Raw genomic sequence first — 24,454 nt, forward strand, 5'->3', positions numbered from 1 at the left:
TTGGGGGAAAAACGAGAAGAATGACAACGTCTCGGCCTGTGTTAGTTTTATTATGCTGTGGAGTCATTACATTGAAGGTCAGACTGGTTGTCTCCCAATGCTATCCTCACTGCGGCATGTGCAAATTGAAATTCTCTTCCTCGCCTACGTCGTGTGAGGTGAGAATCTTAGGGACATTGTCATTACTTCGGTTCGTCGTGGTTGAGGATCACTTGTGATGCTACTCTGCAGACCTCGGTCGCACAGGGTAACAAATCTTTTGGTCGACCTAGTGTTATCTGTGGTTCCCGTGGTGAAGGCCGGAAAAGGAAATGTTTGTGGTCTAGTACCAAGTACCGGCAGATTTTCCGGGATTCCCCCATGCGGAATCTGCGCGCAATTCCTTTGACCTCCTATCACTTTTAGTTATTCTTTGATGACGCGGTTTCTTTTCCAGCTGGAGAATCGAAACTGATTCTGTTGAGTTAACGGTATGGAGCTTATTCACTCCATAGTTATGGACTCCCGTCACGCAACCAGCTTTCTAGCGCCTGCTCTCAATCTGCCTCGTGTCTGAGTCACGTGGTCTCGTCGCGTGTTTTTCCAACAAGTCGATCAGTTCTCCGGCATCGTCATCAGCCGATTCGTTGCGTCGCAGATGCGATAAATAATATAGAATTTGAGATTTTTAATATCACCTGATAAAAAAATTCGACGTGTCCCGTATATTACAGCATCCTCCCCATCCCCTGAAAGTATGGCTTCCCGTAACACTTTCGAATTGCATTGCTCTGAGGCACTTTGGGTAATTTTTAATTTGGAAGATATTAAATTAAGGCTTCATGGATAGTTACCCTTTTTTCGCGTTTTGTTCTCCAGAATTTTTTATCTGTGAAAGCTCATGACATTATACCCATGATGGTGAATATAATTGTTTATTTGTCGTTAGTTTATTTTTTCCTGGAATGTATTTCCTATCAATATTTAATCTGTGTAGCTTAATGATTCTCTAGCCATTGTTGCGTCTTTTAATTTTCGTAGTGAAGGAATCTTCTCTGAGATCTGGCTGACTCAGGCAGATTTTTATTTAAATCAGGCTCAAAATATGCTGTGAGTGATGGAAACGAATCTTTTAAGATAATGTTGTCATCAGGGTCAACGATATTCCACTCAAAATACGGTTTCTGGAACAGTACTGTAGCATTGATGTTCAAAGGGAACATGGCCATTTTTTAGCAAACTCAATTAAAGAGAAGTCATGGCTGCACTAAATATTTAAAGTACCCAATTTGCCGAAATAGCCTGAAAATTATGGGTCAATGCTTTTACTAAGTCAGGGTGAGCACCTAACGAGACTCCGATTTTACATGCATGAGTATTTTATCCAAATTTCCGTCGAAATAAATTTCCTATGAGGTGAGGATCCTACGAGTGAGGATAAATTTCCAATATAAGTGTTGGGCTCATCTTGGGTAAAGCATGCGAAAAGAAACACCTATGAAAGAACATTAGACCGAACTGAACTCTCGACGACCCCGCCACCTGCACCGGAAGTTGGAATAATAGTCATTTTTCATTCAAATTCTATTCTCAATCAAATGTATTCAAATATGATTAGTGCTGAAATTCAAATTTTAATCAGTGTTGAAAAAATGTTTTGCTCTCTTTGATGTCAGTCCATTCGACCGTGATTTAAGGTGTATATCTGTTTTGAGCTACTGCATGGATGTTCTCTCGCACGAATATTTGTTTTTTTTTACCCGAAACCGAATAAAACCCAAATATACCAGCGTGATGGAGTGGAATTTTTCCAAATTGAAATGCATGCTTGCAATTTTCCACGATTATAAAATTTATTACGACCTAGGTTTCAATATTTCTACTTCATAATCTTTATGGTGCCTTAAAGATTTAATAATTACGTTGAAACCCAAGTTGAATGAAATTTTATGATGGTGGAAAATTACAAATATTTATTTCAACGTATCTGTGTTTTTCCTCGAATAAACAGTAGGCATGTTTTAATGCCTCGTGAGGCAGTTGTCCTCTGTTTAGCTGTCCTCTGGATCGCTTTGAAATACTTCCATGCGAATCGAGAGATGGGAGGAAATTCAGGAAGTGGCTGTCTTTTTATTCCGGAATTTTTGGAAAGGGAACTGTCGTTGCATATATGAGATAGTTGAGAGGTTTGAAGAATCCAAACTTAATCACTTCTCTGCAGTATTCCATTTATATTGGCCGTGAGGATATTCAAAGGAATTTGATGACCAGAAAGCGGAATATTTCTCCGGAAGCCGTTTTACTATTGCGGAATCAAGATATCTTGACCGGGTGGTTGCGCCATAGTGCATTCAGCGGTTTTCATTCATCCAATGACGCCTTCTCGAGCTCTATTTACTGTCCCTTGTTTTGATGCGAGATAAATAAGTTCAAGTACGAGTCTTTCGTAAACTCTGGCGGTAAAATGTTCTGATGTCATTTTTGCACCCTACATATTTATTATAAGGCACGGTCTCAGGCGTTACTTTGTGGAACTGCTTCATCATAAAATAAAATAAATTACTAGGTTCTATTCTACACTTTATTTTAAATAGCACGACCCGGTTTTCAGCATCTCATGCTGACCAGCGACCTGATGATAGCATGAGATGCTGAAACCCGGGTCCTGCTATTTAAAATAAAGTGTTGAATAGAACCAAGTAATTTATTTTATTTTATGACTACATATTTATGTCTCTGGCCAAATGCGGGCCATTAGTTTAGCGTCCTTTCACACATTAATATTAAAATTCAGAGACGTAGCGGGTCAATCCATTCGCCCCAAATGGTTTTTAGATGTAAATGAAAGATAATAATTGCTTATAATGATTGGTACTATAAATTCTTCGCTATAAATATTTTCGACTCAAAAAAGTTATCGCTATGGATGGTAGATCGTAGTTTGTCTGAAAATGGGTTATTTCGCTATAAATTATTATAGCGCAATCAGTTCTCTTGCACTACAGTTAGTTTTTGACGCACAGAAAGTTCTTGGATAAGTTATTCATTTGGCGAGCACCTCCGTTTTTTAAACAACATTGATAGGTTAAAAGTGCCTAATTTTTCTGTCGGTTGTTCTTATTTTAAATCTGATTTTTAGGAAAATTATTAAGAAAATTTCTATTCTAACTTGGTGTAAAGGTCATTTTCTTGTAAGTGCATTGGTTTGATTGTGTTGCGGTGCCGAATTATTTGTGTATCAAGAAAACACCCCGATTTTTAAAGTATTCAATGGTCAATTGTCTCCGCAATATTTCAACAAGGGTGTGTGACCTCTGTATTTGGCGATAGATTTGCGTTAGTTGCCTGAAATAGAAATCGTGAGCAAAGATTGTCTTTGGAATTTAACATTATCGAGATTGGCCTAGTTACAGTTTCGCACTAACGGGTGTATTCTTCTCGGGATGACTTCGGTGACGTGTTATGGGGTTTTCACCCCATCTTCAACGGGCAGCCGGGCCTCGGGGGAGTTTTATAGCCCCTAAACTGCTCTTCCGAGCGTGTATGTAGTCGATGGTGACCGAATGCTCTTCCGTGTCCTCCCCCTCGGCCCACATAATGTGCCGCCAGGTTAACGGTAGACTGGTGAGAGTGACTGGGGGATGAGGCCAGTCAGGTGGCAGGCTAGGTGTGTGTGCGGCGGGAACAAAGAAACGGTCGCTTGCGGTAGCCAAGGTGAAGTCATCCCTCGGCTCTCTGTTTATACGCCATTGCGGCCAAATTGTTGGCAATAGTGTGAAAAGCTCATAGAAATCTCTATTATGATTGGCTTAAGAAGTGGGCAAAATGTGTTACTAGTAAGCATAGCAAACTATGCTTGAATCCTCTGTACAGCTACTTTCAACACACGCATCGTTATCCTCAAGACGCCAAAGCTCTGAAACTATTTATACCAATAGAAAACTAGTGATTTCTTACTTACAATTAGTTCGTTTTACTCGTTCATCGTGAATTTTCACACAGTTGAGCCGAAACTATATAATTTTATTGTGTTATTGTTCATTATGTCAGTCCCTAGAATTCAACTGAAATGAGAAGATGTATTGAATTTACGCAGAAAATTTTCCCACCGTAATTCGGTTCGTAAGCCGAAATATTTGGTGAGGAATAGCTGTTCTGTCTGTGCTGTTAACGCTGTTTTTATTGCTTCGCACCAGGGGAAAATATCTAAAATTCTGAAATTAAATTGCAGTAATATAATAAAGAGGATCAATAAAGTACGTTAATTTGAATGAAAGTAGCTTTGATTTTTTTTTTCAAAATTCTACCGTGGTATCAAATAAAAAACTAAAATTAAGAATATGTTGCGGATTTACAAATAAAAATGTCGCGTTAAATTTTCGTTGCTTCACGGAAATGGAAAGGAATAATAAAATGATTTTTTTTCATCATTGAAGATCTGCATTGAGGTCAAATCGAAAACAAGACTTGATATGTAAAATAATTTTAAGGAAAAAAGATCCTTACTATTTACTTGTGTGTCTGAGATATTTTAACATCATGCCTGTTAATTAATATCTATTTATTTTACAATGTTGTCAGGTGTTAACTATTAAAATATTTCGTGTAGTTAGTAAATCTCCTTTTGTCTAAGTGATAATTATGATCTTCGCCGAGTGCAAAATTGAAGAAATACCTGCTATATTGTCGAAAATGAGTGAAAGTATGATCGCAAAGTGGCGCCTCAACCATTTTTAGATTCTATTTTGTAGTCCATGATCCCAAGTCTTGCGGAAAATTAGATCTTTTATGGCATACACTGAAGCACAACGTAGCAGCGTGATGCAGTTTTGAAATGGTTTAGGTGACTTACAGGTTTCGCGCTTCGCTGATCCATTGTCGCCATGAGCTGGCGCACTGATGCGAAAGCTCTTCACGTGTTGCTAGCACTTTTTAGAACTATTTTAATTTATTTGCGAATTACTCTTTACATCATCGTCTGATATTGTGAATCTCGTAAAATGGCGAAGATCATAATATTTAAACCTATCATTAATTTTACAAGTTTGCTTGCGGTGTTTTAATTACGCTGTTCACATATTTTGTGTAAAGCTACGCTTGCATTTTTTATTGCTCCTTTAATCACGTGGTAATATTAACGTTAGCCTAATGCGTGAAAGGTGGATATGACTATGGCGGCTCGACGTTATCATTCACCTATTCTCATTGAAACGGTGGTCTTTCTGAACGTGAACTCAATTCGGATCATTTAACACGGTTGGCTGCGTATTTGCTCGTTTTTTATATGCCGTTCACCTTGATATTTGTGGGGATTGTAGTTTAGGTCCTCCGGTAAAAATTAAGTTGTAATTGAAATTCATCTCATTACTCCAAATTAATTAGGCATTCATTCTAAAGTAGATCTAATTATTGGGAAGTAGTTATCTGTTCGCTTTCGTTAAAACTGGGACCGGAAATGTGGTATTTTATGGGATAACTGCGTTTTTTCCCGCCTGCGTTTGAGAAATAATTCTTTGTACGTGAAAAGCACTTATTTATATGTGCTAACGCAATTTAGCATCGTGGAACAACCAGAGGTGCAAGGCTGGCGTTCTTTCTCCTCTTGCCCAACCGTATTCTATTGTTCGCTTTGATGATTGAAGGAAACTGGTAATCTGAACAGCGCCTTTGAAATTTGCTCTGAAAGGGGTTTGCTTCGAAAAATAAAACCATAGTTTAAAATTTATGTGCTAGAGTGCGAGCCTGTTAGGTTAAGGTTCCAAAAAAGGGTCTTAGTTTTTTTTAGTTTAAATAAGGGCCTGGTTTGTCGTGCGTGAATATAGGTAGGGATCGTGTACATTTTAGAATTTTTTTTATAGGTTCGCTCTGCCATATTGAATAAGATGAGAATATGATGGCCTCACGTGAAAATAGCTAATATATTTTAGATTTATTTCGCACTTTCACTCTCCGCATTTCGTTGCCATTAGTGAATTGAAAGGTACTCATTCAAAGAAGTTCAACGGAAGAGTTTTCAATGGCCTGCTGCTGCCTCTAATAAGATTTTCTGTGACCTATTTAGAACATTGCTTAGAGAATTCGTTCTGTCGGAACCTGAACTATGTTTTCATTAGTGTCTTTCGGTTTTTGATAAATGCGCCAAATTATTATCGAAATTCATTCAATTGACCCATCTGAAATCCAAATTACTTCATGTCTTGTTAGGGAGTGATTGTCCCTCCTGCGATTGCGTTATAGTGAAGTTTCGAAGTTTACTGGTGTGAAAAATCCCGCAGGAAGTCGTGTCCGGCGTAAATTAATGGAAGCTTATACTCGTCACTAATATAAACATACTTGGGTTGCTTGGAAATGGCAATGAGCTGTCGAAGGCGGGTTAGTTTTTATTTAAAGAGTGTGTGGAATTACTCGTGTCATTTTCAATATCAATGCTTAATGTACTGTTTGTTTTCTTTTATATAATTAATCTTCTCCATCGTGTGACGTTATTAACTCGAAATTGGTCTAACTTTGTACATGAAGCCTGAGGTTACCACACCGTAGTCGTCGTTTATTGACCCCCGCACATTTCTCTCGATAGACTTTTAAAAGAACTCGAGCTTCGTAACTGAGCATAGTCGGCACTTGTGATCCCACCGTTGTATTTTTTTCCGTCAACACAAAACATTAGAGTGAAATACCAGAAGCAGCACGCTCGGCAAATTCCCGAAGACACCTCCCCCGTCGACGCTGGTTGCAAGTTCGTGGAGCCTGTCGAGGGCCGCTGGCACGGAGGGCGGCGACTTCTGCAGCACCGTCTCCGCCAGGTCTGACATGGCCTTGCGCGAGGCCTCTGTCGCCGTGGTCGCCGCTGGCCTCGTCTGGAACCTGCGGAACGTCTGGTAGAGCGCGTCAACCGCGCCCATCTGCACGTCGGCGCTGGCCCACGAGAAGAGGTTGCCAAGGGGACCGGAGAGGATCTTTGCCCTCTCCTCGACCGTCGTCCTCTGCGGCGCCGTCGCCTCTAGGAGGTCCCCGAACTGGGCGAACGTGCGGAGGATTACCTCGTCGGGAGAGGCCAGGTTGTTACTCCCAGTGAAAGCGCCGAGCGCGTGCCAGCGAGGGTCGTTGATGTCATCCCAGTCGTCTTCTACGAGCGATTTGAGCTCTCCGTACAGCTGGAGCAGTCTCGTCGATTTCGGGCCCCGAGAGCCTTCGGTCGACCCGCCGAGGATCAGCAGTGCAAGGACTAAGCTGACCACGCTCCGCGACATGTTGAGGCACTGCAGCCTCGCTGGAGGCGCGAACTGTGGGGAGGGGTTGTCGTTGCAGGTAGTCCCAGTCGAGTCTCTCGCGCACAATCACGGCTATTCGGATCAATCCTCTCGCGAGCTGTGTTTGCGTGCGGGGTTGCAGGTCCTAAGCCTTGGGTCTCCGCTCACCAACTGCGCACTCTACGAGCAGACGGTGTTCTCTCCCTTCCCCTCTCGTCGCTGAACCTCTCGACCCCCTCTCCCCTCTTCAACAGTCCGTCAAAGGCGAGCGTTGAGGTTTCCCTCGTGATCTACTCCCCTCCTCCCTTTCTCCCCCCCACACTTTCCAAGAGTGCTCCTCCCCCACTTTCCACTTATCCGAACCCCTCCCTTTCCTGCATCACGCTTCCCCCATCGGCTGCGCCCGAAGCCGGAGGCCCACAGATTTTCCGTGCCTCCCGTTTCCATGATTCCCAATCCTCGCGTTTAGTCACGTAATGGACAGCAAGGTGTCATTAGGCTTTCATTCGCCACTGTGGATATTCACCAGCGTTACTGGTTGTGTATTGGTCTATGTATGGTGTCATAATCTGGTGTTTTCCCAGTATGCCTACGCAATTTTGTTTTCCAATTCGCCTCTTCGCGATCATTACTTTCATCAATTTTTATAATTTTCCGTTTGATGAAGATCATCGTTATCGTTTCGGCAAAGAGAGGATTAATTATTAATAATGACGAATTGAAACTTCCAATAGTTTACACCAAATAAAATAGTAAAATTATGAGATGTCAATTTATCTAACATAATTTAAAATTATCCCATCCATATTTGGAAGAAGAAAACAACATCGACCTTTTTTCTTACCATAATTTTACTTATCATTACTGTCTTATCACCTGATCGTTTCTGACACGACGTCATCGCAATAGTTTAATGAAGCCACATGTTTTGAATTATTTCTTAATATTTCCAAGAATCGGTGAACGTTTAAGTGATTTATTTATTCATGGTTCCTCTTGACGTATTTTTAATCTTTCTGAACATTCTCAAACTTTATTGAACGCGGGGTCCGAGGTTGAATAAATTGAAGGGTTCGTGGGCGTGGCGGGGTGAGAAGTGCTCAGAACAAACATTTCCTTCCTACTCCATATCCTGGCTCTAATATCTTGATGGGCGTTTTCAGGCTTTTTTCGTGGACGTTTAGTGAGTTGTGTTTATCTATAGGAGGAGATAAGGAGGGCCTTACCCGGTCTAAAACCCGATAAATCTTCACTGCCATTGTTCGCCGGGAAAAATTAAACATTACATTATTGGATCTTGGTATATTTATTTTACTTTTGATTCCGACGCGACGGTGCTGCTGTGTATTTGAATTACGTACGTTATCACTGTTATTATTCAAAAACGTTTGAGGAGTAGTGTTTTATTTTTACAAGTTCCCAGAAACCCTGAGCAGTGCAGTGCTCAACCTGAGAGAACAAAGGGTCTTGGTTCAATTTTGTATTCTGGAAATATATTTGAGAAGTCCAGGCCATCTCTTTTCTAAAATTTTTGTTGATTTTGTAATCATGCCCCTCTGCCTTAATGAGTATTAGCCTGACGTGATGAAAGCTGTGGTCGGGCTTTTGTATGTCCGTCATTATAGTTTGATAATTTTTGGCGTAGGGTGTTTCAGTGAAGTGTTCAGATATTTTTATTTTTCGGATTAAGCTAAAGAATGATGAAATTACCCCTCACACCAGTCGGAGAAGAAAGTTAGGATATGACGACCTCGTATTTTCGCATTGAACGTGGGTATGAGTCACATTTCATGATTGTTATTGGTGGCGTTTCCTTTGATAAAATTTATTTATCCGTTCGTCCAACTAGCTCTATGAATGATGTGTTATTAATTTAATATCTGAGTCATTCCATCCTCCTACACTACCTCACGCACCAATAGGAGACGGAGGTAAGGATATGACGACCTTGCATTTTCGTATTGTTTAATGCTGCTGGAACGTGGGTATGAATCGCATTTCATGATTATTATTGGTGGCGTTTCCTTTGATAACGTTTAAATGTCCGAAAAAAGACAGAATTCAATGACCACGTTTTGCGCATTAATTTTCCAGATTAAATGCGGCAGTATGCGTTTTAGACAGGATGTTGTTAGGAAATATGATTCTTTATTTACAGTGTGCCTATTGAGATATAAATACAGGGTTCATAATATTAGTTTTTGGTCTTTCTTTTTGGCCAGTGTGCCCTAATAGCCTATTTCTATCCGCTATTATGGAAACAGATGTAGTCAGCCGTGGTGATAATACGGTGTAGTCACCCTTCTCAAGCGTGGTTCGGACACGGGCTCTATGAAATTACATTCTCTATCCGCTGCACGACCTCTGTCCTCGGGATAGGGGTTCGTTTCGCCCGGCAACTAATTCGCCTCCAGTGAAAAACATTTCTCAATGAGGAAGCATTTATATAGAAAGGAAATCGGATTCAACTCTTTGCTCACTTGCTAACCAGCATGATTTCAGTTGAGAGCTCCATGTGAGCTGCACTCGTCGATTCGGAAGCTTAAATTGGGTGCTCATTTGGACTTAGATGTCTGCTCTTTGCTGATATTTTATTGAGTTCAAAGTCGGTATAATTGAGGCATTGCAGTGATCTTTTCGTGAAGATTATCGTTGGTAGTTTTCAATCAGTAATTTTCTTTGTAAATTTATCATGATACTTGTCTTTAAAACCACTCGGCCTATTGGGTACTCAATCGCAGTGGTCTCCTAGATATCAAGTTTTTGGAGTGCCTAATGTTCCATGAGAAAGCCTTAAAGTATCAGAATTGTGATAATTACAGGAGGCTCTTTGGTAAGATTCAGGATAGTTTTATGGTTGCATCCTATTTTTTTATTGAAATCGCGTATAATAATGTACCTAATCACTTTAAGTGATGAGATTTTTAGTGAGAGTTATATCTTCAGCTTTTGTTCTTACGTGCTATTTCTTTATTTTTTGCGCAAAACTGACTTTCATTTTTCGAATGCGCGTACAACGGTTGCTATAAATATTGAAATTCTTAAGTATTTTTGTGGACCATGAGCTATCGTTCCTAAGCTACTGATAATAAAATGGACAATTGTGGCCTAGTTCGGAATTCCTTAGCAGCAGGTGCGAATATTATGTTAAAATGTTGAGTGAAGTACTTTTTCTTCGGGTTGTAATTTTATTTGTATCAATTTCAAGAGACTGATATTTTAAATCACTCGACAAATGCAGTGAGTGATCTCCACGGTGCCCCGTCGTTTGTCAACCGCCTCCAAAGAAGAAAATATCTCGCAGGTACTAAATGGCATTCCTCATAACATGGAGTTTATCAGTCGTGAGTGCTGCCTATCCTATGGTCGATTATTTTCGGAGGAGCATCTGTTTTACTCCGCTCACGATTCGCGTCGACTTGTGCATGCATTGCTTCTGGGAAATACATGCTGTGTTTGCTGGCGATGGCAAGCGTTGCTGCGTCCTCCAACCAGCAGTGCAGTGGTCTCTGTTTGTGTTGAGCCCCGGAAACCCTACATCAGCTGTTCGCCTTCCCCAAAGCAAGCGATTCTTTCGTCACGCCACAACCGCGACCGTTAATGCCCGCCAAGTGCCGGGGTTTTCGAGGTGAACGATTCCGCGCCCCGAATCCATTTAGTATGCACTCGTTTCCAAATGTGTCACGGTAGTCTATTTCTTCTTCACGGCGTCTTAACTATCCCCACCTATATGTTTTAGATAGACAGTGGCATAGCCAGGGGGGCATAGGGGTCACGTTCCCCCCCGAACCAATTTTATCCGAACAATATTAACAAATAGCAATAAAATAAATTTGTTTGACTCCATCAGTATGTTTTAGCAAAACAGCTTCTCGACGGCTTATTTATTGTGTAATTTAAAGTGGTAAAAGAGCATAAATTGCTATTTCTAGGCATAAAAATGGTCACATTTTCCCCAGAGGAGGGTTCCACCACCATGACCTCCTAGGACGTGCCCTCCCCCCCTCCTAACACACATCGCCCTGGCTACACCCATGTGGATAGAGTTAACATAAAGGCGACAGATGAAGTCAAATATATGGGATATTATTTAAAACTTATGGTGGGTAGCGCAGAAGAAATATTAGTAAAGGTACCCTGAAGTAGCTAGGATTCGTTAAGTGTGTTTCGGAAGGTTTTCGGATGAAAAGGTGAAAGATAGTTGGTACCTCCCACTCGTTAACCCGCTCCTCTATCACGCGGCAAACATATAGGATCCGGCGCAGAAAGATTCATTCTGTTAATTGTGTAAATGTAAAGTACTAGCTGCGCTATTCGTCTATCAATCCTACGAGCGAGAGCGGTTCACAGCTTTTACATTGCTTGGTCTGGGTGACTCAAGAGACTCGGAGACTACGTGCAAGGATAAGATTGCTGGAGCAATTATGGACAAATATCTCACAGAGCGACACGGAGATCATCATCTAAGTGACTGTATATTTTCAGGTTAGACGAAAGCGATAGAATAAGAATTTATTTTGCCGAACGGATGTAGGAATTCGTTTTTCTCCCGAAAATTAAACGACTATAATAAATGCTACGTCTAGCCGAACTCAGGCGGGCAAGTCACTAACTACGCGTATATGAATTGTTGTCTTTTTTTCGTATTCTGTAACAGGTAAACTGCTCATGACCTAACACCTCCCGCCACTCGCCTATTGAGGCGGCTTTCGGATAGTATGTAGATTGTCGATATAGATGATTCTCTGATGATGTGGCGAAGGCTTCTTAATTTTTATGCTTTGAGGGACACCGCTTTATCCTCGCAGTCTGTTTAGTTTTGCTTGGTTAATGAAGGAAAAAAATTGCTGTATGTTTCGAATTAGAGTGTAAAAATTAGGTTTGGATTTGTAACCGCTGAATTTTGGCTTCAAAAACATTAAATGTGTCGATATTGGCCTCGGTGATTACTTAATATCAGTTGAAATACACGTTTATTTGATGTAAGTTAGAGCGTATTAGAGGCGAGTAATGTCTTAAATAATATGGTGCATGAAAGTGTCCCAATGTACGTGAGAGAATTGCAGATTTATCTAGCTCTTTTCTGTATCTGCATCATGGTATGAATTACGTTTGCGTCGTTTTACATTAGAATCTCTTAAAAGAACATTTTTCGTGAAAGAACTAATTTCCATCTTGAACCAACAGAAATCCTTGAAAAGCATCGCTTGTGTTACAAACTGTATTTTCTAGTTGCCTTGCGTGATAAATTGTCTCCAATTACTTCAACCCTAGGGTTGGATAGGATTGGTGAAGTTAAAGCTCGTCTTAGTTTTGAGGATGGATGAAATGTACCTTTCACCGGGACGCCTTGTATCGCGAGGATTGTAGTGGGGGGTGTTCAACGACTTCTTTTAGGATTTGAACCCAGGACCATTCGTCCAGTTGTCCAGCGCTTTACCCACTTGGTCACCTCGTTCCGTCTTCCGTTTTATGGATGATTCCTTACTGTCAATCTAACGTAATGTGAATTGTAAGCGTGGGCATGTAGGATTGGCGTCGTGGACTCAATCGCATCGCAGACCTTGAGCTTATCCGTGGCTTTTCTCCAGCCAGCGGCTCATCGTCGTCATAACATTGAGTCGCCCGAGATACGGGTGCTTCCGCATCTCTTCATAGGACTTGCCTTTGTCCTTTATCTCAGCCATTCTGGAACGTGCTGACGCCATCCTAATATTTTGCGCGGCTTGCCGTTTTAACTGACATTGCTCTCTTCATTGCGCGCAGAGGCGTAGGTCTTAATGAAATGAAAAATTTCATAGCGAATTTTTTTAGGCAGGAGATTATTATCCGTCGGCTGAATTATTCTGAAAAATTGAATTATGAGTTGACTAGGAACATTGAGCTGTAAGTGCTTATGATATTGATTTTGATGGAATTTTACAACCTAATTAAACAGAAACTTTTAGCAATTCTTTAGGGAAAAATATTAAGGCGTGGCTGTTGGAAAATATTAAGTTATTGACTAATTCAGGTGGAAAATAGAAATGTTTATTTTAATTGGGAGTCTCAGCCGTGAGTGGTGGGATTGGTTTCATTTTCATAATAAAATTATTTTCATTATACATTTCTCAATCAAAATAAACTATTTTCTTTTGTTAAAAACAAGTTGCAAGCAATGCGAGGGGAAATAGGTGAACTGCTGACTTATCCTCTGACCAGGAGATGTTTTTATTGGATGATTGTGTGTTATTTAAAATATTTCTGTATCTAGTAGCAACTATAAATTAATGATCTTTCGATGCCAAGCTCGAAAAAGTTTATGGAGATAGTGGTTTTTCATGAAAATAAAAACAAGTGTAGTAAACAAATGAGTTGTGTCTTCATCGTTTGGCGATATTCCAACAATGAAGGTAATTAAGTCATGCAGGCTTTTTCGTGGTTACAGTCTCGAAATTTTAGCGTGGTACTTTGCGACCAGAAACTTGGTTATTAACTTATTAGCCGCCACATAGAAACTCTTATTGTGACTTTGACCGCCTTACGTATATTGAAAAAATTAAATAAATGTCGGTTTCATCAAAACCGTCCGTTTTGTTCATTACATATTATAATTCACTATCTTAGGGTCGTGTACTCTTCTGCTCGTCACACTACGTTGTGTCGTCAGTAGTGCTCAACTTCTTATAATGCGAAATAAATCAAAGCGCCTCCAGTATCGAATATTACAAAAGAGGATCCGTAATTCGCCTCTAAATGTGTTGTCAACCACCGCGCATGTAAATTTGTTTACAGAAGTCACCACATGCGTCGCTGACGGACAAATTGATTTGAGTTTCACGGGGAAATAAGGTGTATGTCAGCACGTGTATAATTATTCGGTATTAACCGAAATGTACACACATGCTGATTTGATCTATCAAATTCATAACTTTTCAATACCTCTACTCGTAATGATAAACATTATACTGTAAAATTGTAGAAAAAATTGATCACATTTCACCCATCACCGCGCCGCGGACATTTTTGAAAGCCGATTAAAATATGACCGAAGTGGCAACAGAAATCAGTCCTCTGTGGGATGGAATTGGGCCTCCTCTATGCAGTCCCCTTGGCAGCAAGCTTAAATTCTCGTATGCCCTGCGCATTCGGATCCTGAGCACTTCTCCGAAATTTTTGTTTTGCTTAGCTCGTCGATGTTGTGGGGTGCCTCACGTGTCTGCCTCGTATCTCCACGAACCCGCCTGTGTCTCACCTTTGAAAGCTCTCTTCCACGCCTCCCATATCTCGTCATTTTACTCTACGGTTGCGGGTCTCATCCTGTCGAGAACGCTTACCTACAACCCCTCCCCCCCTTCTCTTGTTAGATTACTCCCACGTCCAAGTTCGTGGGTGGTTTTCGACGACAAGCAGCTGCCAATGATTTGTCCACTATCCTCCTCCATCGTCATGAGCAATGTGCTCCGTACGGAAAACAGGAAATTTGTTTCACGTATTTAATTTTTGTAAACTGCGACAATTATAAAGAAGTTTCGTTGCCATTTTTCACGATTTTTAGGGTCGGTGTTTGACACGGCTCTTTTTTTCGTTCTCTTTCGAATTAATTCTGTGTTTCCCATTCAGAATTCTTTTTTAAAGTTCTGACAGGAGATATAAAAAGACCGGAAAATATAATAACAAATGTAGGGTCTTTCAAGGTCTCCAAAATTGTTAGTGACACTTTTATGGATGATTTACCTCGTGATGTGCCTACGGAATGCTTCATGAAGTATGAGAACGTGATAAACATGAAAGTATTCAACTTTATCTTTTCTTTCAGTCGAGAATTGCACCCTTCTTAGAGCAGTCAACAAGCTAAAGATGGTTCCACGCTCCGGTTGGAAATTTATTTTTTTAATTACGCAAGTCGAAGCTGATAATTGACTATTTTACATGTCAAATCATTGAGCAACGAACTCCGGAATCTATGAATGGAATTGAGATGAGTTAGAGAGAATTTTGGCGTTTCCCTACTCTTTTATTAAGCCGCTGTTGATTCATTTTTGTGGTAGACCTTGGGTACAAATCGGATCCGACAATGAAAATTATTTGCTACTAGATTCGGTGGCTCGACCTTACGAACAGATTCAAATCGTGAGTGGAACACACTATTTTATTCCACTTCCTATTTCCATCAGGGATTTCGAGTAATGATCAATTTGATATGTTTATATAACGATCGAGATTTGATGTGCAAATTAAAATTATTGGTAATTTATTTGCGGTACGCATATTTTATTTGTCCCATCATGTTTTGTAATTTCGGAATGTCAACTTTTTCAACAAAATAAGTAACATGTCAAATCATTCAAAAGTATATATGACTACCATTGGTATTCCATCCACACGATGGATTTTTTCCTGAAATTAAATGAAGATATTAAAGTAATTCGCCATTTCAATTCATTTCCTTTTTGTGCTGTTCTCTATTTCACGTCACAGGTAGATTTTCCTTCCAGCAATCTATGCTCCATTAATCATAATCAATTTAAATACTGTACTATCATTAATTGTAATCCCTAGGAAAAATCAGGTAAGGAAGTCACTGCAAAACGGATGTAATACAATTAATTCATGTTATCATAGTTTCGGGCGTGATTTTCAATTATTATACAGGGTGGAGAAAAATTGTCACAACTTTTAACCTTGGATAGGAACTGATAGCCTGGATAGGAACCAAAATTACTCATGATGTGTAGGTCGAAAACGTGTCATTTTTAAACTACAGAAACTACAACAAAGCCAAGCGCTCCGATTGGCCGCGAGTTTGCCCTGTTGCCAGATGCTCTGGACAAAGGCAAATCATTCGAAGTCATGAGTTGCCAAGATCATCCGGCAACAGGGCAAACTCGCGGCCAATCGCATCGCTTGGCTCTAAGTTTCTGTAGTTTAAAATGGTGCGTTTTCGACCTGAACGTAATAATAACTTTGGTTCCTACTGGCAACAGCTATGACATGAAAATTTCGACATAATTTTTCTTCACCCTCTATACGCCAAGTAGTTCCTGCCGAACTAAAATTGGAGGCGTTGAAAATGTAAACAGGTTACGAACAAGATGCTCGCTGCGATTGGAGCCGTAAGAATTCAAGTATTTCATTACACCGCGTGGAATTTCTCGGTCACCTCATTCTCTGGAGAGAGTGTTAGCTGAGGCCATCATTTTATGCTCATCCGGCGCACACATTTGCGAGATACATGGGCCACACCACGTGACTTAAATCTATAACATTTGAACACTGACTCCTCACCTTCATAGTATCCAGTAACAGCCTGAAGATACCACCGTGTCCTAGATTGTTGTGCTTCGGAACCACCATCGAATGGATGTCCTCAAGCATCGACCTTATCGAATGAGAAGCGTGCGATACAGTGGAGGTGGCAAAATCCTCCAATGTGGCCACTTCCAGCTCGACTCCGTTCCCTGCCCTGGAAGCCATTGCTTGGCTATAGGTAGCCATGGATGTCTCGGCGGTCATCACCTGCCGAATCGCCGTGGCCAGCGTGTCCAGCCGCAATTCCCAACGGAGCTGGGCCGGGATTTCCATCACCAGCCTCCCGATGTCGTTCAGAGAAGTCTTCACGGAGTTTTCCAGCGACTCCGTCCTTCGGGAGATGTCTGCCATTTTGCTGAGCACCAAGTTCTGGGATTGAAAAAATTTTCCTCGGAGGAACGAATTTGGGGTTATTTCCTCATCCCTGTGCATGGAGTCGACCTTAATCCAGGAATCCGAGATCAACTCGAATATCTCCTTTCCTATGTCGTAAATACTCGCGATGTCGGATATGTCGTTGAATTGGGCGTTCGCGCCGAAGATTATCGCGGGGAAAACGAGGAAGATGAATGATAAGTGTGGTTTAGGACCCATTGTTGTTCTGATTAATCCTAAACGGTCTTAATTAAAATATGAAACGATAGAATTATGGGTCGGTACGAAATAAATCCTGTCAACTGTGGTGGTCATTTGGTGTCCCGCCTCATCTGCTACCTCATGACTTCGTCACCGCCCTACAGCAACTGAATTCGAATGATGATGGCGTGAGGCTCGGCAATACTCGTTCACGATCGTCGTTTTCCGTCTGGTCTGCGGGTGAAGGGGTGGGAGACGTAGAGTAAAGGGAGGGAGGATGGAGCAGATGCGATGCCTCTGGCCTGCGAGGGCTTCGACCTTGGCGGTGAATTCTGTTTTGTTAATTTTTAGTTGAAACTTGCTCGCACATTACTGATTGTCAAGCGTTTAGATGTCAAAAATTTTTTGTATGGTCTCTAAGCATTAATTTGTGCATATTTGAAAATGAAAATGTAATTATTCACTGAATGGATGAGTTTTGACATAGTAGAATCCCGTTGTGAGGAAGGAAAAGAATTTTAATAAGCAAAGATTTTATTTCCTTTTATTATGATATGATGAAGCTTGAGGTTTTAATGTGACAATTTTAATCCTCTTTCCCGCGTATTTCGTTGACCTAACCATAAATGCGTGAAGGGAATTACATCTTATCATGTAACAATTTTTTTTATCTGTTAGCAAATGATTGTTTTCATTAGCAGAGGGAAATTAGCATAAAAGCATCAATCATAGATTGAATCCCGGAAAAAAAGCCGGAAAATAATACTAATATGGGTAATAATTTTGAATTAAATTCTTTTCTGGTTTCCGTCCGGTTTAGGTACTCGTCAAAACTTGAGCAGAGGGGAAAAATGCCTTCTCGAACCAAAACTAGAGAGGACTTTAATTCAATCATTTTGCGGTAGAAAATTCCATCCTTCTTATCAATTTGATTGTTAATAAGATACCTCCTCTTTTGTTTTAAATAAGTGACTCAAAAATAAAATTATTTTTTCTTTCAAAATAGTGAAGTATTATTTTCACATTTGTTTTAATATGAACCACTACAAAAGGGATGATTTGCTAAAATCATTATATTTCTCATGTTCTAGTTACTAATGTAGTCATTTTTACGTTTGGCTGAAATTTAAAAAGTTGGCTGGCCGTTATTTAATAAATTGGTTCCCTTACTTTTGTCTCAACCTGGAGGTACTAGAACTCATCCATCTGAAATTTTCATTACTAGGCGTGACGACACGTTCACGACGACGATTACACGTTCCGACACGATCACCATACACAACCGAACTCCCCGACCATCCCTGTCAGGGCCAGCTCTACTAGTGGTGCAGCGAGGGGGAGGGATTTTAGGGGATAACCCCACCCCCCAGAGCGCAGAATTTTTAAAAAATTTAATCCACTTATATAATACTTAATTGGATTGATATTACTGTAAGAATACTGTAAATATTGATGAAATATCCCTCAAAAAGCCGTTAAACTCACCATTTCAAACCATTTATCTCTGAAAAAATTCTGGGGGAGCACCTCTCGCTTACCCTAATGGGTATTCCACACCACCTACACCCCAGTATTAGTTGCATCTAAAATCCCCCCTAGCTATAATTCCTATCTGCGCCCCTGAGCTCTACAGACGTCCAAACCAATCCACCCGACCCGACCAACTTACCAAATATTCCGCGTGGAGTGAAGTTGGTTTCGGCTTGTGTTGGCAATGGCTCCGAATTTGTCCTAAAATCAAAAAAATGGCATTTGCTTTGGTCAATTAGGTTCTCATTGATGACATAAAAAAGAGAAGAGTATGGGCGAAGAAGTGGCTGCTTGAAGTTTCACCCACATGAATTTATTTCGACAATTGGATGGAAATGAATTCCGAAATTATTTGAGGATGGACCAAGTGTGTTTCATGGAGTCGCTTGACAAGATCAAACCTCAAATTGATAGAAATAATAACCGATAGAGACGTTGCACAGTGGGATGGAATCGAAAAAAGCCGGGCAAAAATCGCTGTAGGTTTAAATATTGCTAAATTAATGAAACTTTTTGCAAATTGCGTATTTTAAGAATACAATGAAATTTATTTAGGACGATCTACTCCATCATATTTTTTATAAAGGTAATCAAAATTAAAAGTAGGTAAGAGTGATGCGGGAAACCTAGTTACCAGGGTCAACTCAAAATTTTTTGTGCGGGAGTATCAAGGGATAGATAGAATTTCCTCTATTGTTAACCGCGATTTAAGTATCTAATAGCTTTCCATTAAGTATGCGATGAGATTCAATATGCCAATGCGATATGCAAAGCGATGATATGCCAATTTATATCCTATTCTGGGTCAGAAAATGAAGATTCTCATATTCTAAAATATTTTCGCTATTAATTAGAAAATTTTTCTTCTCCTCTAGTATTTTTTTAACTTTACCGGGAACCCCCACAGAGCAAGAAATAAAAGGATCTCATGTAATCAGAAGCGTAAGGAAAAGGTCATGGTTCGTGGAAATCCTAGAAACTTTCCTGGTCTGTTTTTCACGTTATCTTCTTATATCCTTGTGGCGGGCTTCCAACGCCTCTTCGGAAAGCTGCACAATAGGAAGAATGGCATTTTTCATAATTTCTGCTCCATGTATTATAACTTTGTGGCGGCATGTGATACCATGGATAATGTTTTACATACAGTTAAGTAGTTTTAAGGCAATAAGCTGAGGAAACGTTATCATTTAATCGAAGTCAAATCGATACAGCTCTCAAAATTACTGAGAAGCGGGTAATTAGATCCTCCGACATTCCTTGATGAGGATTGAATATGGCACTGTATTAGGATTGTCGTTAACTAAGTTTACCAAATCACGCAATAATAACGTCCAAACTAATGATTAAGAAAATCCACTGAGTTGACAAGTTTTCAGGAATATACTATTCATTCTGAAGCACTCATCCCACTTTCGAAAATATTGACGAAAAAACATTTTTTGAATGAACGCCGCAAGTAACGTTTTTAATGACTCATATCCTTCCAAAATAAGTTTTTTTCGTAAAAACTCCAATACGAATGATTTCCTGTGCTTCATGGACCCCGTCTATTTGCCAAGATCACCCTATCCAGTCCAGAGGAGGAGGGGGCCGGATTGTGGCCTCATCTGGGCCAGGTAAAAGAAATAAAAAAATCAAATCAAAACTTTGTCAATCTTGGTGGGTCACTTTCGTTGTATTCATAACTTGGCAACTTCTCTGTGAACGTCCTTCGGCACACACTTCAACAAGGAATATGTACTAGATAAATGTTGTGCTCTCGGTTACAAATGAGCGAGCCAATCGCATATATGGCATATATTGGGAAGACACAATTTGTAGAATGGAAACATTTTCACCTGTTCATAGTAAAAGAACATATCTGGGTGTATAAAGGGGTAGCCGCCTAGAACAAAGGGCTTGGGAGCGCGTGTACCGTTTACGGGTAGGTTTATTGCCGTACGCACGCAGCTGGCGCACAAAGACTCTGGGATAAAACCATTATAAGAGGGTACATACCATACATACACCGCAAATAATAAGTAGTTGAATGCAATGCACTCAAGATTTTGGGAAAATTCATTCTCTCTAATGGACTGCTATGCATGTTCCCGAGTGCCTACGCCGTGTATTGCGGGTCACCAGGCGCGACAACCGCCCGACATCATTTTGCTTTACCATGAAAAATCGAAGGGGAGCAAGTTGGAGCAAGATTTTTCTTTTCCGTCCAATAGTATAGACTTCAGTCTAACTCCTAGTGTAAATATCTTAGAATCAGCAAGCGGCGATAACTACTTTCATCCTATCTTTAGGTAAAAAATTTACGAAAAACGGTGGTATTTTAAACAAATCATAAAGGTAATAAACAACAATTAATTGAATCTAACCAAAGTTCGCTTTTAATGAATTAAAAGAATAGTATACGAATATCCTCAAAAATTCCGAATTATTAACTGTATTTCATAGCTTAGGGGAACAAACATAATGAATTGAAATTTTTCGTAAAAATCGCGCACTCAAGATTTCGTAGGTTTTTATTGATTTTTGGCCAGCTATATAACAAATTATTTTGAAAAGTTTCACAAATTAATTTGAAAAAATATTAACTTCAGTTTTACATGCCCTGGACATTCTAAAATGATGATGATATACTACTCCCGGTGCGAAATGAAAAAGTCGATATTTTGATTTTTGGCCAGCTTTTTTCGATTTCAGCCCACTGTGCGTTGCGACGCCACAGAAATCGGGGGAGGGCGGTTGGCGATTGGATGGTATGTTTGGTATGTTATGACCAACCGCGTCAGGTCCGACTGTTTTCGACGGGCGACAACCCCTCCCCCCCCCCCCCCCCCAACCGTCTGTATCAACGTAGTTGGTCCCGACAGTAGGGTGGTTTGGTCGGAACATGTGCACCGTCTGAGGTCCACTATTGTATTGTTTTAAATCGAAGGAAGTGGAAAATGGTATCAAGCATCCAGATATGAATCAGGGAATTTTTGTGTGGTAGACTTATGCTCTTATCTAAAGGCACCCACGCCAACTCTAAGTTTCACGAGTATATAAATATGAAATGCATTTGTCTTTTTCGTTTCCAAATAAGTACGCAGACACTAATTATCCATCAATCCAAAGTGAGAGTGGAGAACGAAGTAAGTGACGAGTGGAATCGAATAGGTTTCAAAACGAGGGCATTAGGTGTTTAATTACCGGATGGAGAATAATTTTACGAGCACTGCACTTGATGTATTGTAAACGGATTGAAAATATCACTATATCAATAATTTGAATGCACGTGATTAAATTAACTCTATCGTTTTTTTGAAATCATTATTTTTACAGGTTTTTTATTTGCATATTCCTGACGTGGAGGTCCTGTCCCCCTTAAAACTGCCAAATTGACCTCAGTGCGACGACATAATTTGATGGAGTAAATTCTGAATTTTGAAGGAATGTAAATTAGTTTCAAGCATGATAAATATCAGAGGGTGGAATATATGTTTGATTGATAAGGTTTGGAGAAGGCATGAAGAAATATATTAGTGATTTTAACTCGGATAAGAATCATCAGTCAAAGAGTAGATTTACGTGAGGAATGTAAAGAGTATTCAAACAGGGTCAAGAGTAGAACGTTTTTCTTAATCGAAAGAGAAGTATTCGTGGATGTGATTAAGGTCGTGGATTTTATGGCTCTTCCGCGGAACCGTTGATATACTTAAGTTTAAAATCGCTGTATTTTTTTATCCAAAAAAGTTTCTTCTAACAAGATGATCTTATCTCGGGTCTCTTTATAGTTGGTCTCTTTTGATCATTTCGAGACTCGTCCCTCGTCAGTACTTTTTAGTAAACTTACTTTGGTTGAACTTGAGAAATCATTCGTTTTTTTTTTGTTTTTGAATCCAGTGAGAAATACTGTGTTAGTATAAATTATTCCACTTTCAAAAAGTTAAATTGGCGTACAAACAATGAATCAAAAGCCTAAATTATATACTATTCATACAGTATTTCAGCACGTATTCGATGCCTTTGCTTCCATGGATGTTACTTATAACTGAACTGTTAAATTAACTGAAACTGTTATTAAATGAAAATGTCAAATATGCAGTCGGAGAGTGTTTTCCACGTGTAAGTCTAAGGTTCCAGGTTTGTGATTATGTTTTACAGATTTGCCACCATGACCGCGTCTACACGATGTTTTTTTTTTACGATTTTATCGTAAGGTTATCAATTTTGACACGCAGCTGCACTCGGCGACCCTGGCAGCTGCTGCATGGGATATGTAATTAGTTATTCTCCCCCATAAAAGTTCATTCGCACTCTTATTTTCGATGTTTATGATGTCTAATATCCTTTCTACTTTATTTAGTATTTTCACGATTATATCTGTTACCTATTATTCTAGTTTTATTTGATGCGTAAATTCTAGTGCTGTAAATTTATATCTTGGCGTCATCAACTAGAACGTGAACGTTCACTTCGAACTTTTGCATGCTTTGTTCGCAACGTATTAAGGCCTGGTTACACGGTGCATTTACATGCACGAGTTAATGTCTGTTTTCACGAATGACTTTTTTGGACAGGAACGGAACATGTACGAAAGCATGAACCAAATTAGAACAGGTTCTATTTTCCGTTCATGCGTTCGCACAAGTAGGGCGGTTACATAGGGCATTTTCGTGATCGTGTTCGTACATTTATACATAAACTTGTTCGTGTTAATGTATCGTGTAACCAGGCTTTTTAAAATGCATAAGAATACGATGCGGACATGAGTGACCATATGACTACAATATTAGGCAGCAATAGTAAAATATGCGTAGTGTAATAATAAGTAGTATTGTGAAAATGTATATCTCTTGGAATAAATTTGCTGGGGTCCAGGGTTATGTTCTTTTGCAAGTTGCAAATGAAGGAAAACTTTACTTAAAGCGGGGGAGGAGGTAGTCATACCTTCTTTGCAGCGTCCAGCAAAAGTTTGAAGATTCCTCCGTCTCCAAAATTTTTATGCCTTGGGATCACCAAAGAATGAATTTTCGCTAGTTGTGACCGTATCGAATCTGACCCGTGCGACACAACGGTGCTCGCGAAATCGACCAAGGTTTCCGCTTCCAGTTGGACACCGCCCTCCGCCGCACTCGAGTCCATCGCTTTGCTGTAGGTGGACATGGATTCCATGGCGGCCATCACCTGGTGTATGGCCGCATTCAGAGCGTCCAGCTTCGATTGCCACCGTAGTCTGTCGGGCAGTTCCATCGAGAGTCTCCCGATGTCGCTCAGGGATGGTTTCAGCGAGTTCTCCAAAGACTCGGTCCTTCGCGAGATCTCCTCCATACGACTGAGAACCATTTGAGTCTCGTAGGAGGAACCCTGGATGAAGGATTGGGGTGTTGTGTACTGCTTTCCATGCTTCGTTTCAATCCTTACCCAGGAAGCCGTGACGACCCGGAATATCTCTTGGCCGATGTCGTACACTTTCGTGATTTCGGTGATGTCTTTTAGTCCGGCATTTGATTCACAAAACATCGCGGCGAGAATCAGGAATACCACTGATGAGGAGCACATTTTAGGTTCTATGTTTGCTGCCCGTTTTATCGTGGCTATTGTGTTAAAGATTGATATGTGTGTGAGATACTTTCTATGATTTTGAGTGGTCTCTTAGGACGGTGACGCTCGAGGAACGCGTGGTTCATGACTTACTTGATACTACCGGGTTCCTTCATCGTCGCTCTTCTATAATTGAATTCTTATTTTTAGGGCGAGTGCCTCGTCTTCGATAGAAGGCAATCGCCAGTTCTCCCTCCGTTTCGGATTAGAGGAGAGATGGCGCCAACGTGGAATGGGATGGAACTAAA

General features: G+C 40.3%; 2 protein-coding genes across 7 annotated transcripts in view; one reads left to right on the forward strand and one right to left on the reverse strand.

Annotated features, from left to right (window-relative positions):
• The window catches only part of LOC124158779, a 29,393-nt gene extending 5,134 nt beyond the window's left edge, over nt 1-24,259 (reverse strand). Inside the window, exon 1 of one of the 3 annotated variants that reach the window (XM_046534093.1) lies at nt 23,553-24,259. In XM_046534093.1, the coding sequence (XP_046390049.1) occupies nt 23,553-24,164 (612 nt within the window). In that variant the 5' untranslated portion in view covers nt 24,165-24,259. Of the gene's footprint in view, nt 1-6,656; nt 7,419-16,496; nt 17,268-23,552 lie in introns of those variants that run through there. The other 2 variants (XM_046534092.1, XM_046534094.1) reach the window with 2 other exon arrangements.
• Nucleotides 1-24,454, forward strand: part of LOC124158777 (E3 ubiquitin-protein ligase Ubr3) — a 113,334-nt gene that overhangs the window by 44,368 nt on the left and 44,512 nt on the right. The window lies entirely within an intron of this gene.

The sequence above is a fragment of the Ischnura elegans genome, chromosome 5, assembly GCF_921293095.1.
Source record: "Ischnura elegans chromosome 5, ioIscEleg1.1, whole genome shotgun sequence".
Classification (NCBI taxonomy): Eukaryota; Metazoa; Arthropoda; class Insecta; order Odonata; family Coenagrionidae; genus Ischnura; species Ischnura elegans.